Raw genomic sequence first — 13,317 nt, 5'->3', positions numbered from 1 at the left:
AATTACAAACAAAAAGAAATTATTATTATTATTATTATTTAGACATTCTTGCTCTGTTGCCCAAGCTGGAGTGCAAATGATGTGGTCTCGGCTCACTGCAACCTTGCAACCTCCACTTCCAGGGTTCAAGCAATTTTCCTGCCTCAGCCTCCTGAGTAGCTGGGATTACAAGTGCCTGCTGCCACGACCAGCTAATTTTTGTATTTTTAGTAGAGAAGGGTTTCACCACATTGACCAGACTGGTCTCGAACTCCTGACCACGTGATCCATCCACCTCGGCCTGGGATTACAGTTGTGAGCCACCGCACCCAGCCAAAAAGAAATGTTTAAGAAACCCCTTGTCCTATTCGGGAAAAATAAAATAATCCTCTCTGAATCTCTGCAACATACCATGGAAACTTTTGCCCTCTTTGGCAATGAGAGACGTAAGAGCAATAGATTCAGTCTAGGTGTAAGTTCTAAAAGCTATGGCATCTTATAAATGTAGATTTAACCTTTTTCATCTGGTAAAAACAATAAGAAAAACTGAGTGTCTTTTGAGTGACAAAGCTTCTAAATCCTTAAGCTATGTTTTTTTTTTTAAGATTTGGACATGTATGGAAAGAAAGTGTGTAGCTGGCCCACTTGAGGTTCTTTGCTGGATCATCTAAGATGCTCTTTGGAAAAGAACTCACATTGAAAGAAGAGAAAATTGAGGTATATAAGCTTGGTTTTAAAACCACTATTTTGCCTATTATCAGATAATACTATTCTACTGTTCTCTAGCTGCACCTCTGCCAGAGTCCACAGGAGTTGAGACTAATGAAATTGAAGAGCTGTTTTACTAGAATTTTTGTATGACACAGAGCAGCACTATATTGTACTTTACGTACCTCTAGTGCCACTGGGGTACTCTACTGGAAAGGAGTTTTGTGACTCGCTGGAGCTCAAAATGGACCAACTAAACATCAAGACAGGTCCACCTACATGTGCAATGGAGAAGAAGCAACAAGATACCTGGCACCTGAGCATTAGGAGTGACAGGAAGCTGACTGACCCAAAAAGAAGAGACAAATGGCAATGCCTCCAGGGGCATCAGCTGGTACATATGGGTTATCTCTGATAGATTCTAACTTAATAGCCCTAAATTAGAAGAGGGGGAGAACCAGGTGATCCAAAAAGGAAAAAAAAATATACAGCTACTATACATTGTGAGTATGAACAGAGCTTGAAAAGTATTTTTGTTACTATTATTGAAATCCAATATGGTCTTCTAAGTGTAGGAAACCTAGGTTATGCTAGAATTAAATGAACTAATGTATATGAAAGAACTTTAAAAACTGAAAATGTTCAAGACAAAATGAAATAAAATATCTGAGACAGTCCAGTTGCATAAATCTTATCAAAACTAAAAGCAAAAAATACTACTTTTTGTCATGATTTCTTCCATTTTTATCACAACTTTTATCAGTTTCATCACTGGCTTTTGTCAGAAGTAACCAGCATTTGTAAACTACTATTTTGCTTAGTTTCCAATGTAGTATCTCTCCCTTTAAGATGTATTAGCAAATAAAGTATTCTTGTGATCTCACCTTCTCCACCAATCTTGGAAACTAAAAGGTACTTTCTTCTTGATTATTACTGGTCAGAATATGGAATGCATATATTTACCTTTCAACTCTCAGCTCCACAGAAAGAAACAGCCAACAATATCTCTACTTCTTCACCAGTAATAGGCTTATCTTTCAAATTTTCAAGAGCAATGAATATTCTGGTATATATAGAGAGAGATTTACCATAGAAAGCAGAAACTTGTATTTTCATAAACTGTAGTTCTCCTAGAGGAGAATATGGTTCTACCAAGTTTACAGACATTATGTATACTAATATTCACAAAGAAATATATTTAATATGGTGGTCTACCAAAATCACATCTAAATTTCCCTAAAAGAGATTCACTTGTACTCTGAAGTACAAGTATTATGCGATATTAATACTGGCAAGAACTATGATTCTATACTAATGTAATACCTTAAGTAACTCTATGTGTGTTATATTACCTTTCTGTATAATTATTGAATAACTATGTTAACCTGACAAAGTCAAATTACTGGACACAACCTTGTGACTGGAAACAATGTTTGAAACTGTGCATCTTTAATGAAAAAGATGGGGTCATTCTAGAAATATTTTTTTACTTCCCATTTAAGAAAAGCATTGCTCAAACATCTAACCCTAAGCATGTCACCTAACCTCTAGTGCTATCTTTAAGATAATGGTAATACTTGCCTTTCATAGAAACTAGTGGTGAGAAAAACGAGAGAAAGATTTTATGTAGAAACCTTTGAAAACCGTAAGGTATTTTATAAATGCATGTGATGTTTATTATAATTTTACCTGTTTTCCCAGCTGTCGAGCACAGATTGGACAAGGTTCTGGATTAACACCTCCCGATGTTTTATCCTGAGACTATCCAAAAAAGAATTAAAAAATATATTAGTTACGTTTTTACATATAAAACCTGATACGTGTTTTGCGACTCATTTATGGAAGTGAATACTGGCAATTACAATTTACATAATCTAACAATTTAGATGACCCATCAATCTCTGTATTACCTAACATGATTATTCCTGAGACTTACTTACAAATATCATTTATTCAAGGAGAGAACAAAAAAATGAAAACAATTTTAATCATACAGGTTGAAAATCCCTAATCCAAAATCTGAAATCTGAAATGCTCCAAAATCCAAACTTTTTGAGTGCTGACATGACAATCAAGGTAAACGCTCCCTGGAGCATTTCAGGTAACAGATTTTCAGATTAGGCATTCAAACAAATTGAACCAATGAATTATTCTTTTCCTCTGTCAATTATTGATTTTTATAAGTAAATCAATAATGTATGTATATAGTTGCAGTTCTATAATGTCCATTTGATCTTACCATATAGATTCCAATTCATTTTACTATGTTGTCCACTTTTCCTTTTTACATATAATAAATCACCTACAAATTTAGTAGCTTAAAACAAACATATGTTTCCCATGATTCTACAGGTGATTTGGGGATGGGCTGAGTTGGCTGGGGTTGGATGGTCTATGATGGCCTCATGCTCATGTCTGGCAGTTGGTAGGCTATCTGGTCTGTAGGGAGGGCTGAGCTGAGCTGAGGGCTCTGCTGCTCAAGAAAGTAAACTAGGCTTTTTGAGATAGTCTCATGGAGTTCCAAAGAGCAACAAGAATGGGAGGGTCATTGCTGTAGCACTTTGTAAAAAATCTACCATAATTCACAACAGCTATTCTTTTCCAATATGTCAATAAAGAGTTGACATTTATATAAATGGTGAGATTATAAATATTTTAGGCCTTGTGGGCCATATGATCTGTGTTGTAATGACTCAATTCCGCTACTGTGGCACGAATGCAGCCACAGACAATACGTAAATGAATGAGTGTGACCATATTCCAATAAAACTTTACTTACGAAAAAAGGTAGTGGGCTGAATTTTTCCCATGCATGGTAATTTGCAGATCCTTAAGTTAAAGAAGTTATAAATATTCCTCTAAGCACTGTCACATATTTTTACTTTCACTCAGTTCAGAGTATTTTCTAATTTCCATTTTGACTTCTTCTTTGACCCATGGGTTATTCAGAAGTATACTGTCAATTTCTAAACTTTTAGGGACTTATCCAGTTATCTTTCCATTACTGATTTCTGGTTCAAATTCCTCTTCAGTCAGAAAACATACTCTCACATACTTTTAAGAGCTGCTTTTTGAATTAGCATAAGGTCTATTTTGTTAAATGTTCCATGTACACCTAAAAAATATGTATTCTGAAGCTGTTGGGTGTAATGGTCTGTGTCAATTGGGTCATATTTGTTCATTAGTGTTCAAATGTTCAATATCCTTATGGACTTTCTTGTCTATTCCTCTGGAGGAATCTTAAAATAGATTAAATTATCTTAAAATAATTATTTTAATAAATTTTATAAATTTTAATAAACATAAATAAATTTATAATACAATATAATTACAAATACATTTTTGGCAGAATTACAAATACATAATTATAAATAAATAAAATATTATAATAAAACAATAAATTTTAATAAATTTAAATAAATTAAATCTTAATCCTCTGCTTACCTCCTTCCTTTGTGCTACTGACATATATTTTAGTTCTATATAAGTTGCATAACCCATAAAACAGCATTGTTGCTTTTAAATAGTCAATATCCTTGCATATTTATCTACATATTTAAGCTTTTGCTCTTCATTCCTTACTGTAGTTGCATCCTTCAATCTGAAATAATTTTCCTTTCGTCCAAAGAAGTTCTTTTAATATTTATTGTGATGTGGGTTTACTGGAGATGAATTCTTCCAGTTTGTGTTTGTCTGAAAATATCCTTATTTCTCTTTTTTTAAAAAAAGGAAATTTTCTTTAAGTATAGAACTCTAGGTTGGCTGTTTTTTTCTTTTAGCATTTTGAAGATGTTCCAGTGTCAACTGGTTACATACAGAAACTATGGAAAATACTGAAACATCTTTAAAGGTGAAAAGAAAAACATCTCTATGTAGCCACCAGTTTTATTAGTGCTCCTTTGTAAGTATTAAGTGTTTTATCTCTCAACTTTTTTTATTTCTATTTTTCATTATTTTTGGTTTCCAGCAGTTTGACTATGATGTACCTAGGCAGTATTTTGTTTTTTTTCTTTACTTATTCTGCTTAGTGTTTCTGAACTTCTTGAATCTTTAAGACATTTGTCATACTTTTATCAGTTTTAGAAAATTCTCAGCTATTATCTCTTCAAGCTCCTGTCCTATTCTCTTTTCCACTTGAACTTCAATTACAAGTATGCTAGATCTATGAAATTACAAGTATGCTAGATTCAAACAACTATGTCTCAAATCTCTTTTGCCCTATTTTGCTCTTTTTCTATCTATGCCACTTCAAATTGGGTATTTTCTATTGTACTGTACTTGAGTTCATGAATCCTGTCATTTTCTGTGTCTGGTCTCCATTCAATGAGTTTTTTATTTCAGATACTGTATTTCTGCAGTTCTATAATGTTCATTTAATCCTACTGTATAGATTCCAGTTCATCTTATGTTGTCCAGTTTTCCTTTTCCTTTCTTTCACATACAGGTTGAGCATTCCAAATCCAAAAATCTGTAATCTAAAACGCTCTAAAATCATAAACTTTTTGAGTGCTGATGCAATGCTCAAAGGAAATGCTCACTGGAGCATTTCAAGTTTTGGATTTGAGATGTTCAACCTACATAAAATTGTTGACAGATATTGTTAAAGTGCTTTTAAGAAAAGCTTATATACATTTATATTTCCATTGGTAATGCATAAAATGTATCCATTCCCTGCCCTTTTTCACCACTGGGATGTGTAATCGTTTAAAAAATCTGTGCCTACTTGTTGGCAGAAAATAGCACCTGTGTAATTTGATTTTCCATCATTATAGATTAAATGCTTTTTCTTTTATTAATAGCCAAATTGGATTTTCTTAGGTAGAATATATCCTTAAAATTTTAGGTTTTAAAAAATATTTTAACATATAAACAATGACGTACAAGATAACTGTCTTTTTATTTTGACTATCATATTTAAATTATATAAATCTTACATTTAAAAAACTTATGCCCAGGAATGTTGAGACATTTTTCCTAAGTGTTATCTTTTTTTTTTGAGATGGAATCTCACTCTGTTGCCTAGGCTGGAGTGCAATGGCGCAATCTCAGCTCACTGCAACCTCTGCCTCCCAGGTTCAAGCGATTCTCCTGCCTCCGCCTCCTGAGTAACTGGATTACAGGCGTGCGCTACCATTCCAGCTAATTTTTTGTATCTTTAGTAGAGACGGGTTTCACCACGTTGGCCAGGCTGGTCTCAAACTCCTTGGCCTGTCAAAGTGTTGGGATTACAGTAGCGTGAGACACCATGCCCGGCCTGTGTTATCTTCTTAATGTTAGCAATTTGCATGAAACTTTTTAATTTTTTTCTTCTTTTTATCTTTCAGAATAAGTGTTGGTAATCATAACGGTAATAATGATCTTAATAATATTAATAGCAGCAAAAACCTAGAAAGTGTTTAATAGAGCAGAAACTACTCTAGCATTTTACATGTATTAATTCACATAATCTTCAAGACAGCTCTATACTATAAAGTAGTGTTGACATCATTCTCATTTTACTGATGATGCGAGGAAAGGTGAATAACTTAAATAAAGTCATGTATCTAGAAAATAGTTGAGTCATGATTCAAAATTGGGCTGTCCAGTTCCAAAGTCTACCTTCTTAGTCATCATGCTATATCTATAATGAATGTCTAACTTTTCATTTTGTCTGAGATTTACTGATTCACTTAAGTATATGTTATACCAGTTTCCAGAACAATTCAAATCTATATCTTGTCCTCACTTGCCCTATCCAAATATTTACTATGGTATCTTGCCCCTAGAAGGTTCTCTGCCAACTAGCCAAATATGAATTCCTGCAATAAAATGAAATTATATTTAATCAATGACCCACCAATTCATCAGTGTCCAGTATAATACTTAGATCATAACTCAGAACATGTGTCTTGAATTACACTTAATATTTGAAGTCTACGTTTATTACCATGTACTCTGATTTAGTAGCTTTCCAAACACACTTCACAGTTTCAAATAACAAATTACAACATATTTTTGTATTTATGAATGAATGCATGTGTATAAATTGCATTATGCCAGTTTCACCAAGAGATATGTTGTAATACTTTTACTATTCAAGTCTTTGAACTACAGTCCATTTACATTGTTCTCTACTATCGAGTGCATGCCTTCTATATCATCTGCATAATTTCTATGGATACAATATTCTTTTGTGATCTCTGAAGCTATTGTAGAGACACAGGTAGTGTTCTGACTCATATAATACAAAATACTAATTACAACAATTTGCACCATTAATTATGAAAGGAGTCACTAAAATGGTTTATGATAATGCAGCATAGGAAACAGTAGCATGTCTTAGAAACAATACCTTCTCCAAATTAGTTAGGTAAAGAAGCTGCCCAAGTTTTTTCTGAAGCTGTGATGTAGCAACGGCTTTATCATTTAGTAGTTTTATTCGGTTTTGTTCTACCTAAAGAAAATAAAAATAAAAACCTCTTTATTCTTTCAGAAAGATGGTTAAATTATATTAAATATGGACAATTCTCCAGTAATACAGATGTATTCTGTTTTTAAAAAAACCTATTTACATTCTAAAACACAAGTTTTCAAATTGAATACTAGATAATATATTTCAAATGATTTTTTTTTTTGCTTTATGAAAGGCATAATTCAATGCAGAGTTCTTTTAAACAGGAAGTGTCCCTATGTACCTGAAGTCAGATAAAAATAAACTCAAATTCTATTATGTACCATTTTTTTCAGTAATATATACATGGGATAAAGAAAAGTTAAATGATTCGTTGCTCTGGCCTCAGTGATTTCATGAAATCCCGGAAAGAATTTCTCTGCCCTTCTTTCCTCTGTCCCCCTGGTAGAATATAGCAGACAGAGAAGGAACAGTCAAACGAGGAATTTATTTTCTCAGAAAAACTTCTTCAGAATTTACATGTAAGTGAGATAGTATATAATGAATATATATCTAAATTTTTCCAAGTTATAGTCTCCAAGCTGTACAGAAACAGACTTAAGGCACTAAACAAATAAGGAATAAAAATGAATTACAAAGGAAATAATATCTTTTAATGGAGAATAAAAGAGATTGGTAGAGTAATGTTTTTAAACCTGAGTTACAAAGACAAATTTATTAGAAGGTAAGTTGTTAATATTAGTTCATCATTAGCAAAAGAAACACTGCAAAAGAAAAGGTTTCAGTTGTTTTTAAGGAAGATTTTTCTAGTTCTGATAAAACTGAGGTCACAGAAAATGTCTAAAAAGTGACTGAGAATATCTATTGGTCTTAAGCACATACAAGGTTTTAAACTCAAAAACAGATGAATGTGCAACCTGGAGAGAAACAAGATGCACCAAAATAGTGAACGCTAAGCATGTAATAGATATGAAATTGCTCATCTTCGACCATTTTTGATCTACAAAGACAATTTTCTATGGGTCAAATTAAAAATGGAGATTAAATACACACTTATAGTAGAGCTCAGTGTCCTGATTCTGCCTTTTCTATGGGTCTTGGATATCTGTGACATCTGCTTGCTGTTCCCTTTTCTGTGATTTACTTGCCAATTACCTCATGTGGTTCAATGATATGCAGAACAGGCGGATTAGGCTTTGGCTCCCTAGGATCACGCACTCTTAGTCGTTCTGTAGCCATTGCAAGTTCATCAACAGCAGACACACGATTCCTCAGAGCCATCCAATATTCATGAAGAAACTGAAGGAACAGAAAAGACAAACACACTGGTAAAGCATGTAATTAAAACTGGTTAAAACCACCAAGATGTGCCTGAAGCAAAAGTCTTCAGTGAGATCTTACATTTTTTCGCTATGTGTCTAAGGTACAAGTAGTTCCTGGGGTCATTTTTAGGATGAAATGTGAATGAAAAAAATCTCTACAGGACACTGCCTCTTTAGATTCTCAGTAACAGAATACAATGATTTCTTGGTAAGACCAAAAATCTTTATAAAGTCCAATTTTAGGCTGACAGAATCTCTTCTGTTTTATTTTTTAAAAATAGTTTTATTATAACATATTTCACATATTCGACTCTGTATAAATGGCAACAAGAATACTAAAATATACAATCAAGTACCCATCATCTAATTGAAGAAAGAATAATATGAATTCCTTGGAAAGGCTCTGCGTATTCTTTCTCAACTGTATCACTCTTTCCTCACATATTCCTCCTTCAGTACCCAACCACTGGGCAACGACTATTCTGAATTATACTTATCCTGCTACACTTTTCATTGAACTTATACTATGTGAAACATATTCTTAATAATTCAGTTACATATGTTTCTGAAATTCACAGAAATGGTATCAATCAGTATACATTTTTTGACAGGCTCTCTTCACTGACTTTACATTTTGAGGTAGATCTGGTGGATATGTACAGCAGGAGTTCATTCAATTGCTCTTCTATGAAAAGGTCTGCAAAGTTAGGCAGAAAAAATGTACCAAGACCTGGGAGAACTGCACAATAAGCTCTCTTCTGGACAAAGGGCATGTGGCCAAACTGAGTCAAAAGGAAGAATATAGGGGCAACTGAACATCCTATGAAACACTTCTTCCAAGGCTTACTGTAATTAACTGTGTTAACGTGCTTTGTATTCACATGAGTAATGTGTGAGAAAAACATTATTATAAACCAATGATTTTGATGTTATAAATGTATTCCCCAATTTATGGCATATGAACTGATAGTACAAATAACTATATTCCTGCATAAAAATTTTTATCCTACTTTAAAAAGCAAGACTTAAAAAAAAAGAAATTGAATAAAAATGTCATTATAAATAAAACACTTCTTTCCTTCCTCTACCTATGTCACCTGTAAAGCAGTACAATGGATAACTAATCCAAATAAAACAATAATTGAAAATTAATTGTGAAATCTCAAGTACAGAGTTATAATATTACGGAATCATTAAAGTACAAATATGAAAGGGCATATTGGGCTTTATTCATTGGAATGGTTTCCAAACTTATAGGATGAGAAGTATTTACTATGTTCCCCAATCTTTAAGGTAGTTGATGCTTGTTTGTTATTCACAGAACAAAAACAAAACTCTCATTTCATATAATAGCAGTGGAAGATCAAGCTAATAATAGAATGAACACACTTTCACGGCTAAACAAAAAGTTTCATATAAGTTCCAGTTTAATAATGATTTTCTTTTAGTAATTTAATAAATAGAATGTCTTTGAGTATTATGGCATTTGCTATCCTTTATTACAACAGTTACATTTCAGGCAAAGAGAAATTATGCCACCTCAATCTCAAAAGAATATTTTAAAAAACTGGAGAGAGAAAAAAAGTAGCAGTTAAAATTGATGTAAAAAAGAAGAATTTTTAATTTTAGAAGGAAGTTTTAAAATACTATACCTTATATTCCTTCTTCCATGCTTCAAAGAGATCCATTGAAGTGCTTCCTTCATCAACAAATTCAACATCAAACCTATGTGATTTTGCAAATGATAGTATTGCTTTCATAGATCGCTCTGTCTCACTTATTGCCCAGAGACCCCGGGTAGTGGTAGGTGCTCGATCATCCACCAGTCCTTCTTCATCTTCTATCATCTCCTCAAATATTGCAGTCTGACCTTTGACTCTGAAAACATACCAGAAAAAAACAACAGTAACTGCTATCAGTTAGTGAAAAGCAACCTTCAATGTGAGTTCTAAAAGAACATGTTTGTAAGTCTTTGGAAAAACCAAAGCAACCCTGAAAAAGCTGAAAACATCATACATTTGGCCAGTTTCTTTTTTATAATTCTATTATATCCACTATAATAAACAGAAAGACTACTGATTCATTTGCCACAACAACACAAAAATCTTGTTTTCTTCCTTGACATGCAGAAGTGAACGTCTGGCAAGGAAATATTGGGGAAAATTTCTATTTTAGATAAGTTATATCTGTTGGAGACGAATAAACAGAATTTGGATAGAAACAAGAAGAAATGTATTATTTACTTCAGTAATAACAGAAAAAGATTTGACCTAAAATAGAATAGTAACACACCTGGATGAAAGTGGATACATTTATTATTCTAACAAGCTTCCCTCTGAGAAGCCAGGTGTTTGTGACAATGTTTACTTATGGTTTTATTAAAGTAATAACATATTTGATTGTGTCATTCTTTATTTTTGAAGAAGTTATGCCGGACATTATGAGTTCTAACTTGAATAGTAGTAAAATGCTAGCAAAATCTGTATAATTCAAATCCATTGGACTCTAGAGTCAGGGATTTTACCACTCTGCAAAACTGCATCTCAATTAATTATATATTACTACACTATGAACATTTAGGGGGTAACTGCTGGATAGGTAAAATTGGGCATATTAAACAATCAAATACCAAAGGTGTACTAATCGATTTAATTAAAGAAACAATATAATAAAGATTACTGTGGGGGAAAATATAGTCATATCAAATACTGAGTCTTGCAAAATGTTTCATTTTCTTGACGGGTAATAATCAAATAGAGAACTTACGTGTTGGAAAATAGCTTTGATTCATACTCTGTGAACAATTCATCAGCTTTACAAAAGACACAGCTGAAAAAAAAGAGATTAACAGAAATATTCACAAACATAACCAGCAATCTGGTAATTTTAAGGAGAAGCTTAATATTTTGACTTCATTTTTCTTTCTACTAGATATGCCATTTTAGAAAAAAAAAATCACATGGTTTTTCATACCTTGTCCTTGAGACTTTTTCTTTAAATTAGATTAATACATCTCTTTCTACTTCTGTCTCAATTAAAATAAAAAAACCTTTACTATATGAGTCAATTGTTTCTTCTCTAAGAAATCTAGTTTAAAGAAATGGTACCATTTCATTGTATGATTTCTTCTATTACCTACCAGTTGAGAGGAAGTCTGGCTGGTCGGAGGTGGCAGACTGTTGCAGACTCAATAACATTACGAGATGGAGGTCCCTCCAGGTTTTTTACAGCCTCTCTTACCAGCTTCTGGCATTTATTTAGCTCTTCCATTTGTGTTGTAAGTAAGAACTGAAGACCTCTGCAATCACGGAACCTGATTCCCACACCAGCACCACACACAATACAAAGAAAACAATAACAGGTCAATTTCCTCAAATTCAGAAAATGGTTGCCAAACAAAGTGTTAAAGAAACTGTTGGCTGTTTTGTTTTTTTTTTTTAACCAAGAACATTTGAGTGAGTTTTCCTTCAGAGTGTATTCAAAGTATAATATTGGGCTATCTACTGTAAAAGATACCAAAAAAATTTGATAGTCCTGTGCTCAGGAACTGAAAAAGAGCATGAAAAATGTATGTCTGTCTCAGATATCTTTGAAAGTGTACGACTGCCACATTCTTCCGTTTTAAGCCTGATTACAGACAGCCCTCCTGACATCCTTGCTCTATATGAGGAGGTGCCTGCAGGATGAAACATAAAAGCAGAATATTGGGAAGAAAGAAGAAAAATGGCTAAGAGTTATATTCCTTGGTTGAATATATATATATATATATGTATATATACTTAATTAAATCTGTAATTATGCACTATATACGAGGCACTTTGCCAAGCACTTTTCCTGTATAATTTCAATAGTTACTAATGTGCTCACATTATGAAGAGTAAAATATTAAAGTAACTAAAGTAATAAAGGTATGTGGCAGTTAGGAGTTAAACCCAATTATAGTATCTATAACCATTTTGATAAAGTGTGAATAAAAAAGGCTGCAAAAAAGAAGTACGAATGTGTCTGTATAGGTTTATGAATGGAGAAAAAAGGCCGATAATAATGAGAAATTAGACACTAGAAAATACAAGGATTTCTTTGCTTTTAAAGTTATAAGTAGATACTTTTTCTTCCTGTTTTCTTACTTCTCTGACATAGAAAGCTTGCCAGTTTGTTGCTTGTAGTTGCTGGTTATTTCATTTCGCACTCGCTGAACTAGCTCCTCGTCAATAGTAAATTCTATTGCTCTGTGGATCACATTTAGCCACCAAGGAGAATTAGAATGAATCTGTAAAAAAGGTAGCAGTTAATCAATTAATACATTTTTTTTAGTACTCACTAAGCTTCCATCACTGGGCAGGGTGATGCCAAAATTCAAAGAAAGTAATAAATGCTATTCTCAAAGGGACTATCACAGAGGGGAGACAAGTATACATATTCCATGTACAATGCTCGCTTCCTCTTTTGAAAACACAATTAAAGAGAAATCCCTATTTCCTAACTACTCTGGATAAATGAGAATTTATTGAATGCATTTATATAACAAAGCTGTAACTAAAAAAACTGTTTACACCAAATGAAAATTCAGTACTCATTCTACATATGTGAAAAGGTCACAGGTCTCTTTATCAGCATAAGAAAGAAAGCGTTCATTCTAATCTTTAACTAATTGAACTAGATTCTACTTAATGAATAATCCACGATAACTAACAAAATTATATCCCAGAATACTAAATAATGAATGAATTAGAAAGACAAAAATTTGCAACACCTGATTTAAAAACTGAAAATAAAAGTGTATTTGTGTAACCTCTTTAGATTTTGCTACTGATTTCATAAAACTGAAATTTTAGAAATGACAAGTGGTATATATTCTGCAGGAAAAATACTTGTGGTTCTAATGTATTAACATTTTAAAACATCTCAGAAACAAGA

At 32.8% G+C, this 13,317-nt stretch overlaps 1 protein-coding gene across 9 annotated transcripts in view; it reads right to left on the bottom strand.

Moving 5' to 3' along the window:
* LOC116463089 (E3 ubiquitin-protein ligase SHPRH) overlaps window positions 1-13,317 on the bottom strand; it is an 89,740-nt gene that overhangs the window by 36,130 nt on the left and 40,293 nt on the right. For all 9 annotated transcript variants that reach the window (XR_004246553.2, XR_004246554.2, XR_004246552.2 and 6 more), the window contains exons 18-24: window positions 12,528-12,670; window positions 11,540-11,713; window positions 11,167-11,229; window positions 10,053-10,278; window positions 8,234-8,377; window positions 7,019-7,120; window positions 2,377-2,448 (exon numbers count right to left, since the gene is read on the bottom strand). Coding sequence is in view for 6 of the 9 variants with exons in the window: in XM_032146051.2 (XP_032001942.1) it covers window positions 2,377-2,448; window positions 7,019-7,120; window positions 8,234-8,377; window positions 10,053-10,278; window positions 11,167-11,229; window positions 11,540-11,713; window positions 12,528-12,670 (924 nt within the window). In the remaining 3 variants the exon portion in view is untranslated. The remainder of the gene's footprint in view (window positions 1-2,376; window positions 2,449-7,018; window positions 7,121-8,233; window positions 8,378-10,052; window positions 10,279-11,166; window positions 11,230-11,539; window positions 11,714-12,527; window positions 12,671-13,317) is intronic.

The sequence above is a fragment of the Hylobates moloch genome, unplaced genomic scaffold (assembly GCF_009828535.3).
Source record: "Hylobates moloch isolate HMO894 unplaced genomic scaffold, HMol_V3 SCAFFOLD_27, whole genome shotgun sequence".
NCBI lineage: Eukaryota > Metazoa > Chordata > Mammalia > Primates > Hylobatidae > Hylobates > Hylobates moloch.
Note: the sequence above shows the minus strand (reverse complement) of the source record. Positions and strands in the feature narration are given on the sequence as shown.